The 26,201-nt window shown below is 42.6% G+C and overlaps 1 protein-coding gene and 1 long non-coding RNA gene across 8 annotated transcripts in view; one reads left to right on the top strand and one right to left on the bottom strand.

Annotated features, from left to right (window-relative positions):
- CHST9 (carbohydrate sulfotransferase 9) overlaps positions 1–26,201 on the bottom strand; it is a 284,326-nt gene that overhangs the window by 12,814 nt on the left and 245,311 nt on the right. For 6 of the 7 annotated variants that reach the window (XM_005224066.5, XM_059880825.1, NM_001075879.1 and 3 more), the window contains one exon: positions 20,489–20,526. In XM_005224066.5, coding sequence (XP_005224123.1) covers positions 20,489–20,526 — 38 coding nt within the window. Of the gene's footprint in view, positions 1–18,463; positions 18,524–20,488; positions 20,527–26,201 lie in introns of those variants that run through there. The other variant, XM_010818760.4, reaches the window with a different exon arrangement.
- LOC112444146 (uncharacterized) lies at positions 3,704–6,417 on the top strand. The gene is made up of 3 exons (XR_009492708.1): positions 3,704–5,343; positions 5,539–5,690; positions 5,848–6,417. It is a non-coding gene; the product is annotated as an uncharacterized lncRNA (long non-coding RNA).

The raw sequence follows: 26,201 nt of genomic DNA, 5'->3' as shown, positions 1-26,201 counted from the left end.
CATGCTAAAGTAGGTGTGGAGGTGGGACCCTTACCGGCCTGCCAGATCAGATTGGTTCAAAGTCACTCAGTACTGCCTGGGAACTCCTGGCAGCTGGCCAGCCATCTGGACTCCCAGGCCTCACTGTGACGCCCTGAAACAGAATCTGGGGAGGAGGCTCTTGATTCTAATTTACTCTACATACAGGTGTGCTTTCCTGCTAAGTCGCTTCAGTCATTTCCAACTCTGTGTGACTCTATGGATCATAGCCTGCCAGTCTCCTATCTCCATGGGATTCTCCAGGCAAGCATACTAGAGTGGGTTGCCACGCCCTCCTCCAGGGGATCTTTCCAACCTAGGGATCGAACCCTTGTCTCTTACAGTCTTCAGAAGACTACTGGTTCTTTACCAGTACTGCCACCTGAGAAGCCCAACACAAGCAATAATGGCAATTGGGGTCCACTGTAGTGGAGCATAGCAGTGGAAGGTGAGGAAAAAAAAAGAGTTCATCTCATACCATTCAGGAGAGAGAGATTCCCAAATATGCCGAATGCTAGTATTTCAGTAAGCAGAGGTAAATGCTTTACTGTAGGCAAGGTGTCATGTCGGCCCTAACATGGACCAGTTGAAATACCCTTCACAGATACCCACTTCCCTTTGCTGGAGGTCCGTATTTCTCCAGACACTTTCCAATCACCAGTATGGCTGGGGAGATGACTGCACAAGGGAAAATTTCAGTGCTCATATTGACTTCAGTCTCCTACTGGTTTACTGAGTATCAATCTGTTTCCTTAGCTTTGATCAAATCAAGGTATGAACAAAGGCTTCACTCCAGGCACCCCATGAGGCTTCTGGGTGAATGGACATGAGACCCTCTCCCAGCAACGCCTCATTTCACTATCACTCACCTTTATAAAAACAATTACTAGGATCTTGTGACATCCCTCCTCTCCCCTCCCACCCCTGCCCTGCCTCACTCTACTTGCCTTTAAATCACAGCAAAGACTGAGGGGTTTGGACCACTAACAGAAAGGTTAATAGTATTTTTTTTTTTTTTTTGGCTGTGTTGGGTCTTCACTGTGGTTTGCAGGCTTAGTTTCCCTGCAGCAATTGGAATTCGAATTGCCCAACCAGAGACTGAACCTGAGTACCCTGCATTGGAAGGTGGATTCTTAACCACTGGACCACGAGGAAGTCCCAAGGTTAATGGAATTTTAAATTGGAGGCTTAAACCAATGAATTTCCATCATGATGGTGATAATAACAACAGTAACAGTAATAATAAGAGGAAACTTACATTCCCATTTTCCTTCAGGGCACTTGGTTCAGACTGTCCCTAAAGCAAATGCATATAAAGTCAAACTTATCCTGTTCCTCCCCAAATTAGCTCCTCCTGCACTATCTTCTATTTCTGAAATGGTTCTAGTACATTCTGGTCCCCACTGACAGAATCTGAGAGATGCTTTGACAATCAGAAAGTAAATTGGTTAATTTACATCTCATAAAGTATTTCAAAAAAACTTTTCTTTTGTACTTATTATTTCTTAATTGGAGATATTCTTTAGTAGCCTCCTAATTGGTTTTCCTGAAAATTACTGCCAAATTAGTCTTCTTAAAATATTTTATTTTTCATCCCTTAAAATCTGGAACTGGTTCAACTACAGATATGGGGTAGGAAATGGCAACCCACTCTAGTATTCTTGTTTGGGAAATCTCATGGACAGAGGAGCCTGGTGGGCTACAGTCCATGGGGTTGCAAAAGAATCATACATGACTGAGGGACTGAGCACACACCAACATATAAATAAAAGTCTTATTTCCTTAGTTGGCATTGGCAGCCTGTCACCACTGGATCTCTGCTCACTTAGTGGTCTGCTCCTTTCCTGATGTGTTCTGTCCTTTACTTGTTTCTAGCAGTCTCTCAGCATCCCCTATCCATGCTCTCCCCCTTTATTGGGACTTTCTGAATCTCCTAAGCTGAAAGTCCCACTTTCCTCATTAAAACCACCCAGGTCTCTAGAGAGGGATTCCACTCTCTTTGAAACAACTTCAGCACTTAGTCTGTACCACCTGTAAGGAAAATAACTTTATTCCAGCCTACACTGAGATTTGATCGTCTCACTGGAGAAACTCTTTTCAGACACAGCTAAATTGTAAACTCTGACATAAAGCTAGGGTTTTCCAAGTGTGCCTTTAAAGAGTGGATATTACTGTAAAATTAGCTGAAAGACATGTAACCACAGATGAAAAAAAGAGTATTAAAAGAAGTGGAACAAAAATTGTGGAATATACGTGAACTCTGCAGTAAATGTGAAAGCCTCACTCTCCTTAATTTTTAAGGTCTACTGTACCTCTATGAAGTCTTCTCTGATCTCCAACATTTAAATTAATTGCTCTTCCTCTTTCCCTCTCAAAGTCATGGAACCCCTACTATACATCAGGCACTGTGCTAGATGACAGTGATGCAGTGGTGGAGAAGACAAATGTGGTCCTTGACACTGTGGAGCTGATATCCTTATAGGAAAAAAAATCAGATAATTACACACTTAATTAATATATTGCCACAGTGGCAAAGGCTCCAGCAGGAAGCTGTTGGAGGCTGGGAGAGCAGAAATGTGAGTGCAGGGTACTAAGATAAGTCTGCTCAGTCTGCGAGTCGGGTCCTCTGTTTAGCACTTTTTGTTTCTTGCCTGGAGAATCCCAGGGACGGGGGAGCCTGGTGGCTGCTATCTATGGGGTCGCACAGAGTCGGACACGACTGAAGTGACTTAGCAGCAGCACCAGCAGCCGTTGGTTGTTATAGTTGGTTATTTAGGTGACTAGCTTTCCAATTTATTTAAGTTTATTAAAGGTCAGAGTACAGTCTAATTTTTTTTTCTCTCCTTTCTGTTTGCACCCATTCCCACTAGTGCATTTTTATTTTAGATTTTTCATATTACATTTTCTAAGTCACTTTCCTGAATATATGGACATTCTATTATGTGATTGAACTGCTTTTTTAAAAATTTATTTTTAATTGGAGGATAATTGCTTTACAATATTGTGTTGGTTTCTGCCATATCACAACGTGAATCAGCCATAGGAACTACTTTTGCCTTACTTTGTCTTTTTAAAACTTATTTTATATTGGAGTATAGTTGATTAACAATGCTGTGATAGTTCCCGGTGCTCAGCAGAGCAACTCAGCCATACATATACATGTATCCCTTCTCCCCCAAACTCCCCTCTCATCCAGGCTTCCACATAAAATTATACAGAGTACATTCTTATAAATCTGTATTATTGCCATAAGTATCTGGAATAGTATTTTGCATAAACATATGTTTTGATTCAATGGAAGCAAAAGCAATATCATTCCTGTACTTTCCGTTTTTCAGGCAACTAACTTACATTGGCTTTATGCTGTCATGAGTTTCAGTTCTGCAATACTTTATCTGCTATTGTGAGGCTGATGGAAACTATGTGCTCAAGGATTTTGAGCATTCATTTGATACACATTGAACTTCTGCTGTATGTTGTTCTTGGCATTGTAGAAATGGATGAAGGAGATAAAATTTATAGTCCTGTGAGGAAGCCAAAGTTTAACTGGGTTGATTAAAAAAAGCAGCTTGTGAAAAAGTTGTGACAATTGCCATAATGAAAGGATGCATAGGGTATTTGGGAACAAAGAAAATAGTACTTAATTTTTCTCAAGAGCTGTTTTGTGGGGCAAATCTCACAGAGGAGGTGGATGCCTGAGAGTCTAGGAGGATGACTGGGAAGCTGACAGGTGGACCAGCCAGGATGGGAAGGTACCATCAGGGGGACTCTTGGGGGACCAGATTCAGATAGGAGAGGCAAGCGGGTTGGAGTCATCCCAGGAAGGCCTTGGGCCCATATAGAATCTAGACTTTGCCATGTAGGTGACAGGGATTTTTGAAGGCAGGGACTTAGAATGAGTATTCTGTAAACAGCAGCGGCAAGAAGGCATGCCTGGAGAAAGGGGATCGTCTAGAAGACAACTGAGACTGTCCATCAGGAATTCTTAGGAGAACTCAAACAATGGGGTCAAAATGAAGAAGAAGGAATTATTTGGGGCCAATTTAGGAAACTGATCAGACTGGGAGAGTGGCGGTAAAGGAAGTAGAGAGAATGGATTCCCATCTCCCAGAGAGAGGACACAGAAGCAGAGGGTTATGGGAGGCTGGGGTGTGGGTGTGGTGGGTACTTTAACTATCTTCAAGTTCAGGCCTCTGGAGTTGGAGGTGCCTTGGGAAATCTGTCAGTATCGGGACTCCAAAGCTGGGTGTACAGATTCGGGAAGTGTTGGCTGGTGGAGGTGCTAGCTGAATGTATGGGCTTTGAAAGTATTTCCTAGATAGAGGGGCAGATGATCACAGTGTCTGCTGTTTACTAAGTGCCTGCTATGTGCAGACCCATTGCACACACCACCCCCTACTGCCATGAGAATCTTCCACTTCCGCTTTTCAACTGAAGAAACGGAGCCTCTTCACTGAACCTGTTTAAGGCACACAGGGCTTTAGCACAGGTAAGAGCCCTGTCCCAGGAAGCAGTCAAGGCCCTGTTTCCTCGCCATCCGCTGCCTAGTAGCCCGAAGCTACGTGAGCCCTGGCAACAGCCACGCCGACTGTGACGGCAGCAGTGACTCTGGCAGGACACATTCCATTTGTCCTATTTGGCTAAGCATCTGCCAGACCCAGATCAGATTTGTCCGTGTCAGCATCTTTGAGTGACACACACGCCCCTCTGGCTGAGTCGCCGGCAATATTTGACAACTCAGCTTTACTCAGGGATGCCTCTTCAAAGCCCGCTCCAACCCTCTCAGTCCAGAGTGGGCGACCCACACTTTGGTGGTACCGTGGGCTAATAGGGCCCTGTGTTAGAGGGTGGCCTGGGGCACTGGATCTTGCCCGGGGGAATCTGGGGGTGTGCCAAGAGGGATTTCTTTTCAGGATTTCAGGCTGAGAAAGAATGCAAAGGAAGACTGTAAGCCATAAACTCACAGCAAAGCAGGACAGAGAAACAAGAGAATAGAGTGGGTTACCTAAGGAGGGGGTCAGAGTGAACAAATCACGGACAAAACAAAGTGATGATCGATCTGTTTCAGTGGACGGTGGTATGGATGGTCTTATCTCTCCACGCGTTGTGCTTATGCGCATGCTCGGTCGCCGATTCTTCACAACCTCAAGGAGTGTATCCCTCCAGGCTCCTCTGTCCATGGAAGTCTCCAGGCAAGAATACTGGAGTGGGTTGCCATTTCCTACTCTAGGAGATCTTCCTGACTCAGGGATGGAACCTGAGTCGCTTGTATTGGAAGCAGTATTCTTTACCACTGTGCCACCGGGGAAGCCCTGATCTCTTCAGGTATTAAGATAAACTTTATCACCTTCATTTTAAGAATATTATTTCATTAATGATAATATTTGAAGCTTTTTTGGAAGTTTCCAAAAGACGTAGTTTCTCCTGAGTATGACAATTTGATTCAAGATGTCATTGAAATGGCCGCTACGACGTATCAATGGCCATAGACAACTCCTTTGGTCTCCCTTTCTTCTCAAGGCCAGGTATGAGCGGCACTGGTCCGGATCATTTAGTCTGAGGCTGGGAGCTTTCAGTCGGAAATACTTCATCCTCCAGAGCTGGTACAGAATGAGCTCCTGCTGGACTGCGAGGATCACGGAGGGGCGCCTGCCCCCTACAGCCCAGCCTTGGTAACTGCAACTGTTCGAACGGAGCCGTGGGGAGTGAAGAGGTGGGGAAGGAGGAACTGGGGACAGTCCAACCCTTCCTGTTCCTTTCTTTAGGCAGAGCCCCAGACCAGGGAAGCAGCATTTACCTGGGGAACTGTTTCTTCTCCACCCACTACAGAGCCACTTGAGCCCCTGGGACAGCAATGTCCACTGGCAAATAGCAGTGACACCAGCAGGGCTGGTGATGACGTCCAACCACACTCCTCTTATATGGAGACGCTGATGGACAGGATTCTGCCTAACCTACTTACAGAGACACCGCTCTCATCAAGCAAACAGGCGAGCATAATTCTCTAAAGGTCCTTCAGACACTGCATCCTTGCCCCCCTCCCCTTGCTATGATTCTATAATCTGTTTCTTGGAAGGAATAAACACGTGTTGACATACCTTGTTCAGAAACAACATCACAGTCTATTAACTCCATTATTCCCCATGCCAGAGAATACTGCTCAGGGCAGGAGGAAGGAGGTCTCAGGCTTCACACTGGGGATTTTCTTGGGCCCTCCCATAACTGTAGCCACTAACAACTAGACTATAGCCAATACTGTAACAGGATGAAAGTGGATGGATGAGCATCACTCACTTGTGAAACCCACAGAAAAGGCGGGCACTTCTGGACCAGTTATCAGACCCAGGGGAAGACTCCCTTGCATTACCTGAGACTCATATATTGAGATTCCTAGGTCCAGACCATGCTCCCTCTTGAGCAAGGGAGCACGATAAATCTATATATTTGATATATTTATACCAAGTGGCAGGGAGACTGTGAGAGCTCCAGTCTCCTTTAGCTACACTGTACCTGCTAGACCAAGGGAAAGGATGGGTGGGGAGGGTGGTTTGGGGATGAATATTGTCAGAGGGCTTCACCTGTGTCACGTGCTGCTCAAACAAGTGTATCCTCCCCCAACTCTGTCAGGTGGTTATGCTCACATTCCCATGAGACTTACTCAGTATCTTACAGCTGGCAACTCCTAGAGCTAAGGTTAAGATCCAGGCTTGTCTGACTCTTCCGTTTGTCATCATACAGCACATGTTTACCCCACAAGGCTCTCAGTGCCACCACGTCTTTATTTAGAAGATGATGGAATTTCCTTGCTCTGAGATTCAACTGAATATTATCTTTTGTACTGAGCTACCCTGAGGTGGCTAGATGTATCTATGTCAGCTTCAAATAGACTGAACAGTGGACATCGCCAAGCCTTTGATTGCTTCTCTTCTCCAATTTGAATTAGATAAGTTGGGTACCAAGAACTGATGCTCTACTGGACAGTCCCAAATAATTAGCTTGGTTGAGCGGGTCCTGGGCTCTTGCTTCTAGAATATCACGATGTAACCATGATGCTGCCTGGACTTTGGGTTTCCTTTTATGCTGCATAAAGCACACAGAGATATTGATCATCTGCTTAGCTTTTATGTCTCAGAACGAAGCTTCTTATCTTCACAGCATCTTTATTTCCTTTTCTGCTTCTACACTCCTGTTAGACACACCTATCCAGGCTTGGTGGTTTTGGAGGGGTTATGTCTTCACTCCATCCCTGGCGGCCTTGTTAAGAAAACTTATTTTATATTACTACAGCATTTCAGCGACTGTAAGTCTGGGAAAACTGTAAGTCTGGGGAAACTCATCATGGGCACTGCTGAGCTGTGTGCCTGGATCAGGGATGAAAGGAGGAAAACAGAAGGTATCTTTCAATTCCTGGTAGACTCCCAGTGACAAGTGAACCTGGTCCCCATGGTTTTTATTGAGACACTGGCTCTATGATGCCGTCTCCATTAGGATTTATACGTTGGGGATAAATGTCCACTTCTTGCCACGAGTAAAGGGATGCCTGAGTGTTGAGCTGCAGCATCTTCTACCTCCCCAGACCCATTAGCAGGATCGTCTCTACTCCGGACCCCAGCATAGAACTCATTTTCAGTAAAGTCTAGTTTCCATGTTCTAAGTTGGTAATTTATCAGATGGTTGGCCCCAAAGACAGAAACCGTAAGAGTTTTGTGTATTGCATTTTGGTTATTTCCTGGGGGTCCTATTGCCCTCCAGGCGGTGGTCTGCAAGGTAACTGCTATCATTCTGCTCTACTAATCTCCTCTCTTACCTACATCCAATTACTTTCCTGTTGGATGTCTTCTTTAAGGTATTTCCAGCTCCCAGCCCCGCGTGGTTACAGAATGAGGAAGATAACCATGGAGGCCCACAGGGCCCCAGAGCACTTTGCACAAAACCCCTGAGAGCCAAGGTAGGTTGTGAGACACACATTTCACACCCCTTCAGCCAAACAACTTGTGAAATGGGACGGAGACCAGACTTAGTAAATTTTTATCCTTTTCATGCTTTACTGGTAACTTTCAGTTGACCTTAAACCAGTACTTTCTACCAAATCAATCTCCCTCACTGGAATAGGACAGCTAACCAATCAACCCGGGATAGTTGACTCAGCCTCCCCAGAGTAAGAGAGATAATGACGCTGATTTTATGGAGTCATGAAAAATAAATGGGACAAATACACAATGCTTGCCATGTACATATTAGACAAAAGGCTGAGAAGTGATCTGGCATGTGGTATATACTCATTAAATGTGATTTTTAACCACGAATCGTCTTCCTGCAGTAACCCTGGGGACCTTGCATGAATCCCTGTCTCAGGTTGTTAATTTGCTTCCCACTCCCAGACACCAAACTCTTCATTTTTTCTCTAAACTGTTCATCCCACTATCAGTGTATCACCTGTGTGTGTGTGCTCAGTTGTGTATGACTCTTGCAACCTCATGGACTGTGGCCCACCAGGCTCCTCTGTCCATGGGATTTCCCAGGCAAGAATACTGGAGTGGGTTGCCATTTCCTCCTCCAAGGGATCCTTCTGACCCAAGAATCAAACCTGTGTCTCCTGTGTCTCTTGCACTGGAAGGCAAATTCTTTACCTTGGCCATATATTTTTTTTTTTTCACACCCAGACTATCGGCATAGCCTGCTGGCAGAATTAAGTGATGCATTCATTTGATGAATGCTTATTATAATCATTTAATATGTGCCCTGTTTAATGGCACTGGGGACAGAGGACCAGACAACTCTGACAAGGGTCCTGTTCTTAGGATACTTATATTCTTGTGAGTGAAGGCAGATAATGAACAGATAAATGAACAAAAGTTTTGATGATGATATGCGTGATGTAAAATAAACACTGAAACAGAGATTGTGGTAGAGCATGGGAGGCAGTAGAGTGGAGAGACTCCATGAACTAGGGCTCTAGGGTCTGGATCTATTTGTGGAGAAGCTGCTCGAGGTGGGATCTGAATGACAAGAAGAAACCCCAGATCTGGGAGCCGAGCACTGCAGGCAGGGTCAGTGAGGGCAAAGGTCCTCCAAATAGGAACGAGCCTGGTCAGGCAAAGGGACAGAGGGCAGGCCAGCGTGGTTGTTGTGTAAGTGAGAAGGGCCCAGGCTTCCCTGGTGGCTCAGTGGGAAAGAACCCGCTCCACCAATGCAGGAGACCCGGGTTCGATCCCCGGTCCGGGAAGATCCCACATGCTGAGGAGCAACTGAGCGCACGTGCCACAGCTATTGAGCTTGTACTGTAGAGCCCAGGAGCTGCAACTACTGAAGCCTGACCCCCTAGAGCCTGTGCTCCTGCAACAAGAGGAGCCACCGGGATGAGAAGCCCTCACACTGTAATTAGAGCGTAGCCCCCTTGCCACAACTGGAGATAAGCCTGCACAGCAACGAAGACCCAGCTCAGACACAAATAAATAAATAAATATATTTTAAATTAAGGGCTCAAGAACACAAGATAAAATCAAAGAGGAAGGCAGGATCACATGCCATAGGAGCACCAGGTCAAGGAGAATTTAGGATTTAGGTCATGGAAAGGAAGTAGGATTTTATCAGAGGTGTACTATGAGCCATTGGAAGTTTTAGATAGGAGGATAACATGATGTGATGGACAGTGCATGAAGCTCAGTCTGCTGGCCAAGTGGAGAATGGACTGGGGGCTGCAGAGTGGAAGCAGAGAAGCTTGGAGAAAGGTTGGTAGCTGCTCAGAGCTGATGGAGTCAAAAGGAAAATACAGGATATAGTTTCAAAATCCTACATTGATTTTCCTAATTTTCTCAACTCCAAAATTTTCAGTGTCACCACATTATATTTCCTGCTGAATCAAACCTGAGAAACTTTGGTTTTCAAGGTTCTCCCCGATCCTTCCCTGGCCACTTTTCATGGCTTGTTGACTTCACCAAACTCTCACACCGCCTGCTTTGTGTAGTTAATAAGCAAGGGAGTAATAACACACTCTCTGTGCAGCATTGATGGTGTGTTCATCTTCTCTTTCAAGGCATAAGTTCCCTTTAGAACAGGCTCTCTGCTGATCCTTCCCTCTACATCCTCCATCATATTTAGCACTGCTCTAAATGCAGGGTATGTGTGGAAACTGCTTACTGATTGATGAAAAACACACATCACAAGCATTCGTTTCTTCAGGATTTCTCTCGTATGAACAGGGGTGATTATCTGTCAATATTCATTGCACCATTGAGCCAATATGCAACACATGAATCATCTCGGAGATCAGCAGATGAAGCTTTCTTGTAATCTTTCCATTTTGCTGAGATAATTTCACTTGCTTCGGAGTTTATGAGGCCATAAGTGGCTCCCATCTGTTGATGAACATATTTCTAAGAGTCATTTAGTCTCAAGTATGAAATACTTGAGGGGAATTAAATAGTAACTTTTATATAAAGTGTCATCTCAGTAACAGAACCAAGATTGGAAGCATGTGTTCAATTTTGGTCTTTCATTTTCAAAGCTTTCGGTCAGGCAAAGAATTAATTTCATTTGTTTACAAAGCAGATTATGCCTAATAAAATCTATTTTGTTTATGGTCACATTTTAGACAATCCATTGCCTTAGCAAATGAGAGAAATCTGATTGGCTAATTAGTCAACATAGTAAATTTCATTATTCCACATACACAGAACATTGGCCTAATTGAATTATCCAGTAATAGTATGAAGGATATATTTCCTTTTAATACATTTTGAGCAAGGCTCATACCAGTGATGAAATAGTGAAGAATCTTGTTTATTCCATCCTTGTTTTGATGATCAACCACAGAATATAACATAAGACTTCTGTGGATAATAACTTTTTCCATATTAAGGGAAATAAAGCAAGGTAGCAGCTTTCACTGGGATCCTTACTGGTACTCTGAATTTTCACCAATTGTCTGTGCATCTTTTCTTTCCTGGAAACTTGTTCTTTGGTAAGTGCTACTTTACAAAAGAAAGTTTCAATAGAATTAGTTTTAATTTATGCATTATCAAAGAGATAGTTTTGATCACGTGCTCTAGTTATAGGTAGAAAAACTATCTCAGATACTTTCTTTCACTCCTGAGGTTCTGATGAGGACTATCTCCTCAGCAAAATACAGAGACCCATAAAAGTCTATAAACAATATCAGAGTTGCACATGGGATATGCCGTGAGGGGCCAAAACCATTTATATAACATGGATTCTACAGAATTTGCATTGTATTAATGACACTACTAATTTTTTTCTTTCTGGGCTTATAGAAATATTTATTGTGGTCAAATGTTGTAAATAGTGAAGTTCAAACTGATAAAGACAAAAAAGGATCGTAATTTGTAAATACAAAGGAAACAGCCATTTTAGCATCATTATAGAGAACAGAGCTCAACTTAAGCTATCTATAAACATTATCTTTAATCTATATACATTATAGAAAATTTCTGATTCCTTGATCACTATTTATTTCTTAAAATACATCTTTATGTACACAAACATTTTATTCAAAATGATGACTACTTAAGTGCCTCTTTCACACAATTTCAGAATATATCAAGTTTTCACTTGAGTCCTTCATTCAGTGGTTTATCATGAGAAGAAAGAATAATATGGATAACATAGTTTAAAGGTAGATTTAAAAAATGTTGTATATGAGAATGTATACTCAAACATGATGACAGATAGACTCTTTGGCCCATCTGATCCTAGTTTTAACCCAAGAAGTAAGAGACTTTCTGCAGGGAGGAGGTGTTTTGAGTTTCTGAATGTTGATGGGTCTCCACTACCTGCTCCTGACTTGTAGAACGTGGTTACGGAGGTTAGTTGCTATGTGTTGAGGAAAATCCCAAATGATGGTGCAGACCATTTGGCTCATAACATCTGCTGAGCTGAAAAACTGCAGTTACCCAGTAAAACTCATCTTCAGGTATGTGTGTGCATGCTCAGTCGCTTTAGTTGTGTCCAACTCTTTGTGACCCCATGGACTGTAGCCTGCCAGGCTCCTCGTCCATGGGATTCCCCAGGCAAGAATACTGGAGTGGGTTGGCATGACCTCCTCCAGGGGATCTTCCCTACCCAGGGATTGAACTCGAGTGTCCTGTGTCTCTGACATTGCAGGCAGATTCTTTACCCAGTGAGTCATCTGGGAAGCCCCCATCTTCAGGTGCTAACAAATAGGAGGGGGTATGATTAGAAAACTCAAAACAGAGGAGGAAAAACAGGAGAAACAGATTGACTAGAAATCCCTTGTGGAATCAGTTTCCCTGGACTGCTTAGTGATAGCAACTTAGGTGGTAAGATTCATTTACACTAGATGGTAAACTCACTGTTTTCATCCTTTTTAATAGGAGCAACATTTCCAGCAGTTTCAGAATCCATATTTTCTCACATGATTACATAGACAGTAACACATTATGACTAGCAGTGAAAACCTTATGAAAGAGTTTTCAGAAGTAAAGTACTTTTCTGGAAAACTGAAGAGTAAGAGAAGATTTCATAGTTGTTAAGAATACACGCTTCTATTTTAATTCTTGTTTTATGTCCATGATAGTTTGGTCTGGGCTCCGCTGAGGAAAATTGCCAATGGGCAACAGATTATCCCAATGTACACCTTTCTTTTTTTTTAGCTTTAATCTCTTTTCAGGTGACAAATAACTTTTCTCTTAGACTAGATCATTTGATTTTTTCACTTAATTAAAAAAGTAATTTAATGCTCATCAGGAGTCCCAGAGTATGTGCTCATCTTGATAGTTAAAGCATTTAAAAAGAAGCTTTTTAAAAAAGATCTACCACACCATAAATATCTGTGTTCTAGAATCTCACAACCAATTGCTTCAGTACTGGTGTTAAAATTGGAGTACTGCTTAGGGTGGTCATACGTGGAATCATCTAATTAATAGAACTTTCAGAACAAGTAATAGGACAGCACAATAGCAAAAAGAAAGGATTTCAGAATGCGATCCATCCACATAGATTCAGACTCCAGCTCTACCACTCATCATCTGTGTGCTTTTAACTAAAGACACTTAAAGCAGCAGAGAACAGCGGCTGGTGCTTACATGGTTGGGTTGGATTGCCAGCTCCCATCCTTGATCTCAGGCAAGCCTCTCAAGTTCACTAATTTTGACTCCTTGAATTTGTACCTGCCTTCCAAGGTCACTGCTGTGAGGTTTAAATGAGAGAATTTTATGTATAATACCTATGCATAGGAAGTTCATTAAACACTTGGTAATCATATTACTAACTAACACTGTCTTCAATTGTGTCCAACTCTCTGTGATTCCACGGACTGTAGCCCACCAGGTGCCTCTGTCCATGGGATTCTTCAAGCAAGAATACTGGAGTGGGCTGCCATTTCTTCCTCCAGGGGATCTTCCTGACTTCCACATCTCTTGCATCTCCTGCATTGCCAGGCAAATTTTTTTTTACCACTATCACTACCCGGGAAGCCTAATAATTATGTTAACCATTGTTATTACTCATTTAGTGCTAAGCATGGCAGGACCTGAAAAAGTACTAAATCTTTCAAGGGTGTTTCCACCTGTCGAGAAAGGAGATTAAAATACTCATCATCCTAGGCTTGCTATGACAAATAAACAAGTTACTGGAGCAATTCTTGGTCACAATTATACAGAAACAATCTAAGTGTGAATGATCTCGAGTGAGAACAGGTGAGTGAGAATTATCTCATGTCTGAATTGCTAATAGTTCTCGCAGTGTCGCTAATAAACTGTTTTCCTTGTTCCAATCAGTATTTTTTCTATGGGTTTTCATGCTTTTAAAACACCTGAGGGCTGTCTTCTCCTCCCTCTGTTTGTCTTGACAATATAGTTCCAAAGACTATATTGTCTTTTTCCACTAGACATCCTTACTTAGTGCGTTAACTTTCTCGGCTTCCAATAAAAGAGGTGAGTGCAAGCCCTTTGACATTTACACCTGGGTATCTTCCTGATGTGAAGCCTTGTGACCTTTCGTACAGCATGTCTTTCATAAATGCCTCTTTGTTAACCATTAGTGCACCACTTTTGGATAATTTCAGTCTTGCTTTCAGGTATTTTAAAAAAGACTCATACATTGAATGGTTTTTTAAAAGCACAACTTCCAATTCTAGAAGGCAATTTTAGAAGAGAATGAGGGGAATGGGATCTTTACCTGTTGCATTAGCACTGAACCTGCCAAGAGAGACGCTCTGTAGGTCAAAGTTGTCTCCTTGAGTGCATGGCCATTTTGATAAGAATAGTGCAAGGTAATGTAATCCCACTTTAAATTTAGAAGTTGTAAAGTTCACACGACACTGAAAAGAAACAGCAGTGAATGACGGTGCCGTGCTTACAGTCGAGAAAAAAATCTCAGGGGCCAAGTCTTGATTCAAGCAAATGTTCAGTGTTCTCCAGGCGGTTATGGGATGTGGAAATAAAGGTGGGGTCCCCTTGCTCTTTGATTCTTGTATTCCCCGACTGTGTGACCATCATTTGTAGAGACTATGGGCAGCCTTAGCTGCGCCTTCTGTTTTTGGTTTAGAGTCCTGACATGGGAGGCAAAGGACAATGCCTGGTTTCTGCCTTATAAGAGTCAGTGTAGTCTGCCTGCATCCAGCAGTCCCTCTGGTTTCTAGGATAATAAATTACTGAGTGAAAGAATTGACATTCAACCAGCAATTGGTCAGCAATTGTTCAAGTTCTAATCGTGAGCACAGAAATGAGCCAAACATGATTTCTTTCCTTTGGTGCAATACTGTTTCATTACAAAATCACATAGGAATATCCATAATTAGAATATAGAGTAGAAAATGCAAGGACCTATGCCAAAGGGGCAGAAAAATAACAGGAACACGGAAGAAGGAAAGATTACTCTAAGCCCTGAGATGAGGAAAGCTTCATGGAAGAGATGATACGGGTATGAGGTGCTGGAATATGAGTAAATGTTGTACCTGCAAAGAAAAGGGTGGGTATATTGGTGGAACAACTTTAAATAGGGCACGTTAGCCTGGCGGGTTATAGTCCATGGGTTCACAAAAAGTTGGACATGACTGAAGCAACCTAGGACACACGCATGCACATTAGCTCTATACACAGGAGAAGAAGCTCTATACACAGGGAAGTAAGTCCAGGGAGGCAAGGGGCATGCTCTCCAAAGCAGATCACAGGGCCATGGATAGGATTTTATCCTATAGATGACAGGTGAGTGGGTTTCATCTTGGCTTTTTATTGGAATAACATGTTGAGTTTTAAGTTGTAGATGTCTGATTGATATCATATCAATAACATTTATGGGGCCTAGAGCGGGAGGATGAATGGAGGCCCATGCACTGTATGTCTAAATATTCAAAAGTTTTAAAGTAAGTGATACTCAAGACCCTGCCTTTGTTTTTATCCAGGGTCTGCAGTCTGTCCCAAAAGATCACTTGGGCTTGGAGGCTAAAGAAGCTCCCTCTCCCTGAGGACTACCCTTCCACAGGGGTCTGAGTGGTCCTTCAGGAGGAGAGTGGGGCAGAAACTGGACTCAGCTGGGGACTCCTAGGCAGCGTCTGGATCTGTTCCCACCAAGGACAGGATGACGCAGGAAAGCTCATTAGGTTCTGGGAAGGGCAAGTTCCCTCACTTCATGTCTCACTTTTCTGACCTGGGAGTGTCAGGCAGCTCTAAGTACCACCCAGAACTATACCGCCCACTGCACCCACCTCCCAAGCAGAGGCGAGGGCGGAAGTACCATTATGGGAGGATCGCTGTCTGCCTATACATCCTCCCACTTCTGGGGGGTTGGGGGTGGGGTGGCTACCTGGAAACCGAACCAGCCTTTCTGTTTCTCTGGTTTCAAAGGGCACAGGCTAGACATTGTCATACTGAGTGAAGCAAGTCAAACAGAGAAAGACAAACATCATATGACATTACTTATATGTGGAATCTAAAAAAATGGTACAAGTGAACTTATTTACAAAAGCAGAAACCGAGTCTCAGATGTAGACCACAAACTAATGGTTGTCAGGCGGGTAAGGGGAGGGAAGGGGTAAATTAGGAGACTGGGACTGCCACATACACTCTGCTATGTATAAAACAGGTAAGTAATAGGACCTATTGTAGCACAGGGAACTTGACTCAATACTCTGTAATGACCTATATGGAAAAACAATCTAAAAAAGAGGGGATATATGTATACCTATAGCTGATTCACTTTGTCGTACAGCTGAAACTAACACGACATTGTAAACCAACTATACTTCAGTAGAAGTAAGAATCTGCCTGCAACGCAGGAGACCCAGGTTCGATTCCTGGGTCGGGTTTGATCCCTGGGAGAAGGGAATGGCAACCCACTCCAGTATTCTTGTTGGGAGAATTCTATGGATAGAGGTGACTGGGAGGCTACAGTCCATGGGGTCAAAAAGACTCTGACACAACTGAGAAACAAAGCAAAATAAAAAAAAAAGTATTAATTCGCCAAAGGTTCTAATGATCTACTATCCAAAAGGCACAAACAGAAAGTATTCTATTTACTACAAGTTTCAATTGCCTACTAAATAAAAAGGCAATTTTTAAATCTTAAGTCAAAAGGTTTTATTATTCCCATTCTGGTACTGACCATTTGCTACTTTGATTTGGAAGGTATTCTGGGTAGTATTCTAAGGTATTATCTTTAATCTACCATATTATGGTAGACTACCAAAATTATGGGGAAATCTACAGATTTCATCTCTACAGGGCGCATTTTTCAGAGAGAAAATCATGGTATCATTGAACTGCCAAAGGGACAGCTGAAAAAAAAAAAATGGGTCATGCATTCATCTCATTCTGCCAAGCGGTTCACTGCTCATTTTTGTCCTCTTCTCGTAAACAAGCTGCGTTAACAAGTTACTTGAAAAAAGCATACTAATTTCCCCAGTGAATTACACAGGAAAGAATCCAGCGTTCCCTCCAGAGAACTCAAATAGTTGTTTGTTCTCTGAGCTCAGGTGTGGTAAAATAGCCATGGGCTAAAAATGCATGCTGGATATTAGCCAGCAGGCTAGAACTTTCCCTCTGCTCCAGTCCTGATTTCTCACGTTGGTGTGCAGCTTGGAGATTGCTTAATGGGGAAAAAAAATAAAAAACAAAAAACCAACAACAGGACTTGATTTTCAATTTCAATTTAATTACACAATCTATAGTGCCTAGTGGGGAAGGATTTCGGGGCAAGATTAACGCACACCAGTGTTCCATTTTACATTCCTTTCTGATAAAGAACTCTGTATTGATTAGCCAAAGTGAGTATATAGACATGTTTTACAAGAGTCAAATTCTTTGGGTATCAGAAGGGGAGTGTGGATGAAGAAGGACAAACTTCCAGTTATAAAGCAAATAAGTCTTGGGCTGCAATGGACAGCACAGTGATTATAGTCAATCCTATCATACCGTGTGTTTGAAAGTTGCTAAGAGAGTAAACTCTGGGAGTTGGTGATGGATAGGGAAGCCTGGCGTGCTGCAGTCCATGGGGTCACAAAGAGTCAGACACAACTGAGCGACTGAACTGAAGAGCATAAATTTTAAAAGTCATCACAAGAAAAAAAAATGGTTTGTAACTTTGGATGGTGACAGATGGGAACTAGACTTACTATGGAGATCACTTCAGAGAATAAACAAATATAGAATAATTATGTTTTGTATATACTATACAGACTAATGTATGTAATCAGTATATTGTTAATATACTAATTATAACTAATATATGTAACTAATATAATGTTATATATCAATTATACCTCAATTTAAAAATAATTAAAAAGGAAGTGACTTCATTTTACCCCAAGGATACTGGATTGAGTAGACTATCCCTTCTCCAGCGGATCTTCCCGACCCAGGAATGGAGCCAGGCAGGGTCTCCTGTGTTGCAGGCAGATTCTTTAACAGCTGAGCTACCAGGGAAGCCCAACTAATATAATATACCTAACTAATATAATGTTATATGTCAATTATACCTCAATTTAAAAATAATTTTTAAAAAAGTGATTTCATTTTGTGGCTCTTTGCCAGACTTTAGATAAATTAAAGGTATAAGATGGCTTTTATAAGAGGTATAAGATAAATTAGAGGTATAAGGCCTTCCTTGATAGCTCAGTTGGTAAAGAATCTGCCCGAAATGCAGGAGACCCCTTGCTAGGTTGGGAAGATCCCCTGGAGAAGGTAAAGGCTACCCACTCCAGTATTCTGGCCTGGAGAATTCCATGGACTGTATAGTCCATGGGGTTGCAAAGAGTCGGACACGACTGAGTGACTTTCACTTTTCAAGATGCCTTTTAGAATTATATTCCCAGTGCATTCTTTTTTGTTGTTTATTTTGTTCTTTTTTTTTAAATTACTTTTAATTGGAGAATAATCGCTTTACAATGTTATGTTGGTTTCTGCCATACAACATCGTGAATCAGCCATAAGTACACATACAACCCCTCTCTCATGAGCCTCCTTCCCACCTCTGACTCCACTCCTCTATATGGTCACAGAGCACTCCTGGTGTATTCTTGAGAGTGGGGAGCACCTCCCTATGTGCAAGAAGAAAGAACAGAAATTCCATTGTAGCATCAGAAATACCAGCTGGCAGACACTGAACAATACACCTATCTGTCCTGAAAATGACTACATAACTAATACACTCAAGACCCTTACCTCTGAAGACTAAAGAATTTCACTCTTTTACTGGAACCGGGAGACATGATGCTTTTATCTGGCACCAAATCCATGTTTAAGATTATGAGTAAATATTTGATGTTCTATTCTAGTATCTACATCCTCGATTAGTTTAGCCAAGGGTACAAAAGAAAGAAAATACAGGAAATGAAAATCTACCCCTGAGAAGTAGTCTTAATATATTTCTTGACCAACTGTTTTAACCTTGTTAATAAAGAAAACAGTTCTCTTTATAAGGAAAAATGTTCCCTCTGTGACTTAAATAAACAAAACGGTAATAATGAACTTGACTGGTTAACTGTTGCTCAACCTCACCAAGCCACTTGAGTATATACAAACAACTGAAATACAATGCTAAAGACACTAAGCTCAATAGGCAAATAAATATTTGAAACGACTAACTGACTTTAACATTACATGGGGATGGCATTTTCAAGTTTTTAAGATGGCTGAGACTGAGTCAGTATTTACAGCTCTATTCAAAAGCAAAATGGTGCCCAATAAGCATTACATTTTGCCTACTGAATTTGCAAGATAGGAGGTCAGTCACAAGGAAGGACAATTTTTAAAGCCTGGTGAATTACAGGACGTCTGGCACAGATTAGGTAGAGCTAGGGAGAAGGCAATGGCACCCCACTCCAGTACTCTTGCCTGGAAAATCCCATGGATGGAGGAGCCTAGTAGGCTGCAGTCTATGGGGTCGCTAAGAGTCAGACATGACTGAGCAACTTCACTTTCACTTTCCACTTTCATGCATTGGAGAAGGAAATGGCAACCCACTCCAGTGTTCTTGCCTGGAGAATCCCATGGATGGAGAAGCCTGGTAGGCTGCAGTCCAGGGGTCGCACAGAGTCGGACACGACTGAAGCGACTTAGCAGCAGCAGCAGCAGCAGGTAGAGCTAGAACTTAATTTGGTTGGAATGCCAATGGGAACCAGAATTGGAATTTATTTTGAAGTCCGTTAGGAGGAGACGTTGAAAAATGTACCCTTGACTGGTATAAATGCAGATGAACCATTCTTCCCCTTGACAAGGATGAGGTGACAACAACAAGACTTGGAGATGTGTGTCTATGAATGAAAGCTGTGCGTGTTTTGCCGCAGGCCAGTGGCTGCGTCCCCTGGGTCTAGTGGCAGCACTGGGAAACACTGCAGCCAGATTGGCCCATGGGAAGAGGGTGAGGGGGGGCAAGCCTGGCCACACTTGGTTTGGATCTATGGCTGCATGTCTTAAACCCCTTAAGCTGTTGTACAGAATGACTCCATCTCCTGGTAAATATAAAAAAATTAATCAAAAAAAGACTGGATAAGAAAACAGTGAAGCAGGCAGGAGGACACTAGCTACATGTGGGTAGAAATCAGAGACCAGATAGAAAACCAACTTGTACGTTTCTGCGGCTAAGGCTTTAGTTCTTAACTGTTGGGGAGGGAATGACTGGATGAATTAGAACTTGAGAAAATCACTGAGGACAGTCACCTTAGTTAAGGGAGAAGTAGATAAAAGTATCTCTTTGCAGCCATGATAGAATCAATGCAGAGGTCATGACATGCTCTGAGGGCTGCTTACATCAGAGCTGGCAGAGTCCATCCTTGGGAAAGATGGTGTGGAGGGGAGGAGCGAGGTGGGGGAGACAGGAAAGTGCACGATCACCCATATATGATCAATTTATTTGTTCTCAGAACCAATAAGGTGTATTGCTCATACCCAATAACTAGCAATGCCTCCTTTTAAAAATATTTACAAACGCTTAATTAATTAGTAACATTTGAAGCAAAATTCTACATCCTGGTTTATGAGAAGTGAGGAAATACCTGGTTGGTGATATGTTCCTGGATTTTTTCTCTAGTCACTGAAAAAGAAAGCAAAAAGAAAGTCAGCATTAGTACTGGTCTTGCTCTGTTCTCACTCAAAATTCAGAAAATGAAAAAACAATTAAAAAAAAAAAAAAAGTAGGCTCTTCAATCCAGCCACTGTCACAAAATACCAGGGCCAATTTTGGAGTTTCTAGATAATAATTACCAATTTTCTTCATTTTTAATGGTACTGCCCAATTGGACACTCTTGATATGTTTCGGTATTTAGATGTCTTTTGTCAGATAATATGCAGTGTATAAGAAGAGTGTATAAAGAAGAGTGTTTTTTGGAGGGGGGACTTGCCTTTTGAATTAGATCACCAATGTGGACAAGAAGAGAGGGAAGAACATTCAGGAAGGAGAGAGCATTTTGGGTCCAAAGCAGGGAAAGGAAGCCAGCACGGCCAAAGTGAAATAAGGGGAGGTGGGGTGGTGTGAGATGAAGCTGGACAGACAGGCAAGAAACATTTAGCAAGAAAGCTCATGTAGACCATTTTGGGGAGATTGATGACCTTCCCCAAAGTAGTGGGAAGTCAGTTATGAAGGGAGTGTAGCCCAGGGTGTGAGTAGGCCCACTGGAATGCCTGGGTCAGCTGTGCATTTTCAGAGGACCACTCAGGGCTGGTTGCTGCCTGGAGGATAGACCAGAGGTGGTGTCAGGGGTGGCAGCAGCACCAGGAAATCTTAGTTTTATTTCCTTAGGAACAAACTGAAATCTGAAGGAATTCCAGTGAAAAGTAAGAGGCCAAACAATCAGATAATCATAAACTAATCACAATGTCCCCTGGACTCTAGAAAATGGAGTAGATAGTAACCTGACATCTAATTTACAGCTCTGTCATTTATTAGATTTAGGGCCCGTTATGCCTGGAAAATCCCATGGATGGAGGAGCCTGGTAGGCTGCAGTCCATGGGGTCGCTGGGAGTCGGACACGACTGAGCGACTTCACTTCACTTTTCACTTTCATGCATTGGAGAAGGAAATGGCAACCCACTCCAGTGTTCTTGCCTGGAGAATCCCAGGGACTGGGGAGCCTGGTGGGCTGCCGTCTATGGGATCGCACAGAGTTGGACCCGACTGAAGCGACTCAGCAGCAGCAGCAGCAGCATTCAATGTTCTGGTCCTGTCTGGTCATGTATACCAAAGAGTTACTAGTGTTTACCCCTCACCAGATTTGGGAGGATTAAATAAGTATGATTTTTGCACACAAAGGATAAGAGAAAGATATTCCAGGGAGTGGGACTGAAAGAATAAAGTCTCAGAGGCAAGGAAAGGGTGTATTTGGGTGAATCATGAGACATTTTGAAAATCTGAAAGTCTGCCCAGCCAAACTGGAGAGACAACAGTAAGTGCAAAAGACCAGAGGTCAAAAGGACCAGATATTCACATGAGACCAAAGTGACTGGAGGGTAGAAAGGGAGAGGAAATGACTCAAGCACAGTACATCTGTTGTGTGCTTTATTTCTAATCTAATGGCTGCTGATCTGACAGGCTCTTTCAAATGTTCAGGTTTTAGTTTAATATTAAGGCCTCATACTAGTCAAATGGGCTTCCCTGGTGGCTCAGAGGTTAAAGCATCCACCTGCAATGCTGGAGACCTGGGTTCGATCCCTGGGTCAGGAAGATCCCCTGGAGATGGAAACGGCAACCCACTCCAGTATTCTTGCCTGGAGAATCCCATGGGTAGAGGAGCCTGGTGGGCTACAGTCCACAGGGTCGCAGGGTTGGACACGACTGAATGACCTCACTTTCTAGTCAAATGGCCATCATTGAAAAAAAAAATCTACAAACAATAAATGCTGGAGAGGGTGTGGAAAAAAGGAACTCTCTTGCACTGTTGTTGGGAATGTAAATTGATTCAGCCAAAATGGGGAACAGTATGGAGGTTCCTTAAAAAACTAAAAATAGAGCTACCCTATGACCCAGTAATCCCACGCCTGGGCATAAACCCTGAGGAAAGCATAACTCAGAAAGACACATGCACTTCAGTGTTCACTGTAGCATTATTTATAGTAGACAGGGCATGGAAGCACCCTAGATGACCATCAACAGACGAATGGGTAAAGAAGTTGTGGTACGTATATACAATGGAATATTACTCAGCCATAAAAAGAAACAAAATTAAGTCATTTGTAGAGATGTGGATGGAGAAGGCAATGGCACCCCACTCCAGTACTCTTGCCCGGAAAATCCCATGGACGGAGGAGCCTGGTGGGCTGCAGTCCACGGGGTCACTAAGAGTCGGACACGACTGAGCGACTTCACTTTCACTTTTCACTTTCATGCATTGGAGAAGGAAATGGCAACCCACTCCAGTGTTCTTGCCTGGAGAATCCCAGGGATGGAGGAGTCTGGTGGGCTGCCGTCTATGGGGTCACACAGAGTCTGACACAACTGAAGTGACTTAGCAGCAGCAGCAGCAGCAGAGATGTGGATGGACCTAGAGACTGTCACACAGAGTGAAGTAAGTCAGAAAAAACAAGTATCATATATTAACACATGTATGTGGGATCTAGAAAAATAGTGCAGATGAACCTAGATCCAGGGCAAGAATGGAGACACAGACGTAGAGAATAGATATGTGGACACAGGGGCAAGGGGGAGGGTGGGATGAATTGTGAGGTTAGGTTTGACGTATATACCCTACCATGAATAAAACAGAATGCTAGTGGGAAGCCGCTATATAGCCCAAGGGAGCTCAGCTCAGTGCTCTGTGATGACCTAGATGGGTGGGATTGAGGGGTGGTGGGAGGGAGGCTCAAGAGAGAGGGGATATAGGTATATATAGGGCTGATTAATTTCGTCATAGCGGAAACTAACACAAGACTCTAAAGCAATTATACTCCAATGTAAAAAAAGACCTTAGGGGCTCTTCTCTGGCCGGCCCACCTCCTCTGATGATTCTTGTTTATTTCTTTCCCAGCATTTATCACAACTTGCATTTATTTTGTCATTTGTACATGTGTTGCTTCTTTGCGCATCTCCTTCTACACTATAAGCATCCTGTGGTCAGGGACCCTGCCTATCTTGGTTTATTTCTTTTTTGTCTTTCTATTTTCTGATTTGAGACTATATTACACAAATTCTGGCAATAACATTTTATTAACAAGACGAGATCTCTTATCAAGAAACCGCGTTTAAAAATAGAGCAAGAAAAAGTAATAATGATTTTTATGAGGGGGCTGGTTTTATTACAAGTTGAAGAGCACTAAAAAAAGGTTTAATTTCCTACATTTTACAGCAGTGGTTACTAACATTGAAAGAATGTGGGTCCCTTTAAAATATCATGACAATTGCTTATAATTTTGTTATTTATTAAAATTCTTTTATGTACATGCGTGCTAAGTCGCTTCAGTCGTGTCTGACTCTTTGCGACCCCCATGGACTATAGGCCACCAGGCTCACCTGTCCATGGGATTCTCCAGGCAAGAATACTGCAGTGGGTTGCCATGCCCTTCTCCAGGGGATCTTCTCAATCCAGGAATGGAACCCATGTGTCTTAGGTCTCCTACACTGGCAGGTGAGTTCTTTACCACTAGCCCCACCTGAGAAGCCCCAATGTTTTATGAAGTGTCTATAAATTCAACACCACCTAAAAATGAGTCTGTACCTTTTAAAGAGATCGATTTTCTTCCTGTATTTTATTTCTTTTTTAGATTAATTTTTTGGGGAGTCTAGTTGATCCATCTTATTTACTGCTGTATCGAGGGCCCGGTGCTGGCACACTTGAGGTATTCAATGCAAATTTACAGAATGATTGACAGCGTTTTCAGTCAGAGCTGGTTTGTATCAGTTCTCACATTTTAAAGGCAGCCGTTCCTGGCTCTTGCTCTTTAGTGAAAGGAAAGATTCAGGGGTTAAAACTCATTAGATGAACCGTATGAATGCCTGAAGTTGACTACTAATAAATTCTAGCCCATACCAAACACTTGGTTTTGTGATAGCCACCATTTTTGTCTTAGTTCCCAGTTGATTTCCCAAGGATTTTAAAGTATCCTAGTAATAGTGATATGTCTAATCTTCCTTTCCCCCTCCTTTAAAATATAACATTTATAGTAGCCTTAGGGCTTCCCAGGTGGCTCTAGTGGTAAAGAATCTGCCTGCCAATGCAGAAGCCACAAGAAATGAGGGTTCAATCCCTGGGTCAGGAAGATCCCCTGGAGGAGGGCATGGCTCCCCACTCCAGTATTCTTGCCTGGAGAATACCATGGACAGAGGAGCCTGGTGGGCCGCAGTCCACGGGACCAAAAAGAGTTGGATACACCTGAGTGACTGAGTACGCAGTAGCTTAGTTTTGTATTCCTAACATGAAAGTGAAAGTCACTCAGTCATGTCTGACTCTTTTCGACCCCATGGACTGTAATCCATGGAATTCTCCAGGCTAGAATAGTGGAGTGGGTAGCCATTCCCTTCTCCAGGGGATATTCCCAACCCAGGGATTGAACCCAGGTCTCCTGCATTGCAGGAGGATTCTTTCCCAGCTCAGCTACCAGGGAAGCCATACATGTTCAAGACTGTGGGAACTGAAGTGAAGGACAGAGAGTTAATTCTAGATAACTTATAACACCAGGTTTTATGCTTTTCCTGAAGGCTAACAATATTTTAACTGTTCCTTTAGTTTGAATTTACCCAAATTTCCACCATTCTCTTTCACTAAGCTGCTATTTACCAAAATAAGGCTTCTCAGCATAGCTACCCAGAAGACTCAGGCTTCTCTTTAATTGCATTGTGGAATCAGGGGCTTTGAGGAGGGTGGCAACCCCAGGGCAGATTTGACCCAAGGCCCCCAATTACAGGCAGGAACCCAAGACACAAACCTGGGCTGTGTGTCTTGGGATGTCAAGACAGACAGGCTGGATGTAAGTTTCCCAAGCAAAAGGTCACAATGAGTCCAGGATTCAGGGCTTCTATGCAAATATGGAAGAGGTGGATGATAGCAGGTGACGTACATGGCAGGGAACACATCCGTGTTTCAGAGGGACTTAGTTCCACGTCATGAACAACTCAGGCAACAAGGCAGGAGCCACGCTGGGGACTGAGGGATAAGGCAAGGACTGATTCAGAAGGCAACAGAGTAAGGTTCCAGTTACTAAGGTCAGAAAGTCAGTTGAGGATCATGGGGACTAGAGCCAGACAGACCATTACTTGAGATACAGCTATTTAAATATGAGAAAAATGATCTCCTCCCTTGAGCTATTAAGACTCTAATAAATTAAAATATATAATTACATTATTATTTTGTGACTGTAGTGGTTATGATTGCAACTCATGATAATTTTTTCTCTTGCTCACAGATAGTCTTAGCCTGGTGGAGATGTAAATGTTCCCTGACCGAGACAAGAAAAAAGGAGGGAATCCCACTTAAGGAAAACTGAAGTCGTTCCCCAGTTTATTCAAATCGTATTTGAGAGAGAGGAATGGAATTCAGGGGATAAATTGTAACTGCATAAGCTTTTGCTAATAAAAGATTAAGAAGTATGTGGTTTAGCATCTTTTAATTATTTTTTTCTAGCATCTTGAATATACAATGTTTGAAATCTCTGGTTGGATCAACATTATTTTGCTCAGAGGTTTGTGGACTTTGCATACTGATTCTTTCCTGTTTCCAAGTACATTTGCTTTTAGGCTATTTTTATTCACTTTAAAGGAATTTTAATAACTTTCTGTTGA

The sequence above is a fragment of the Bos taurus genome, chromosome 24 (genome assembly GCF_002263795.3).
Source record: "Bos taurus isolate L1 Dominette 01449 registration number 42190680 breed Hereford chromosome 24, ARS-UCD2.0, whole genome shotgun sequence".
NCBI classification, from domain to species: domain Eukaryota; kingdom Metazoa; phylum Chordata; class Mammalia; order Artiodactyla; family Bovidae; genus Bos; species Bos taurus.
Note: the sequence above shows the minus strand (reverse complement) of the source record. Positions and strands in the feature narration are given on the sequence as shown.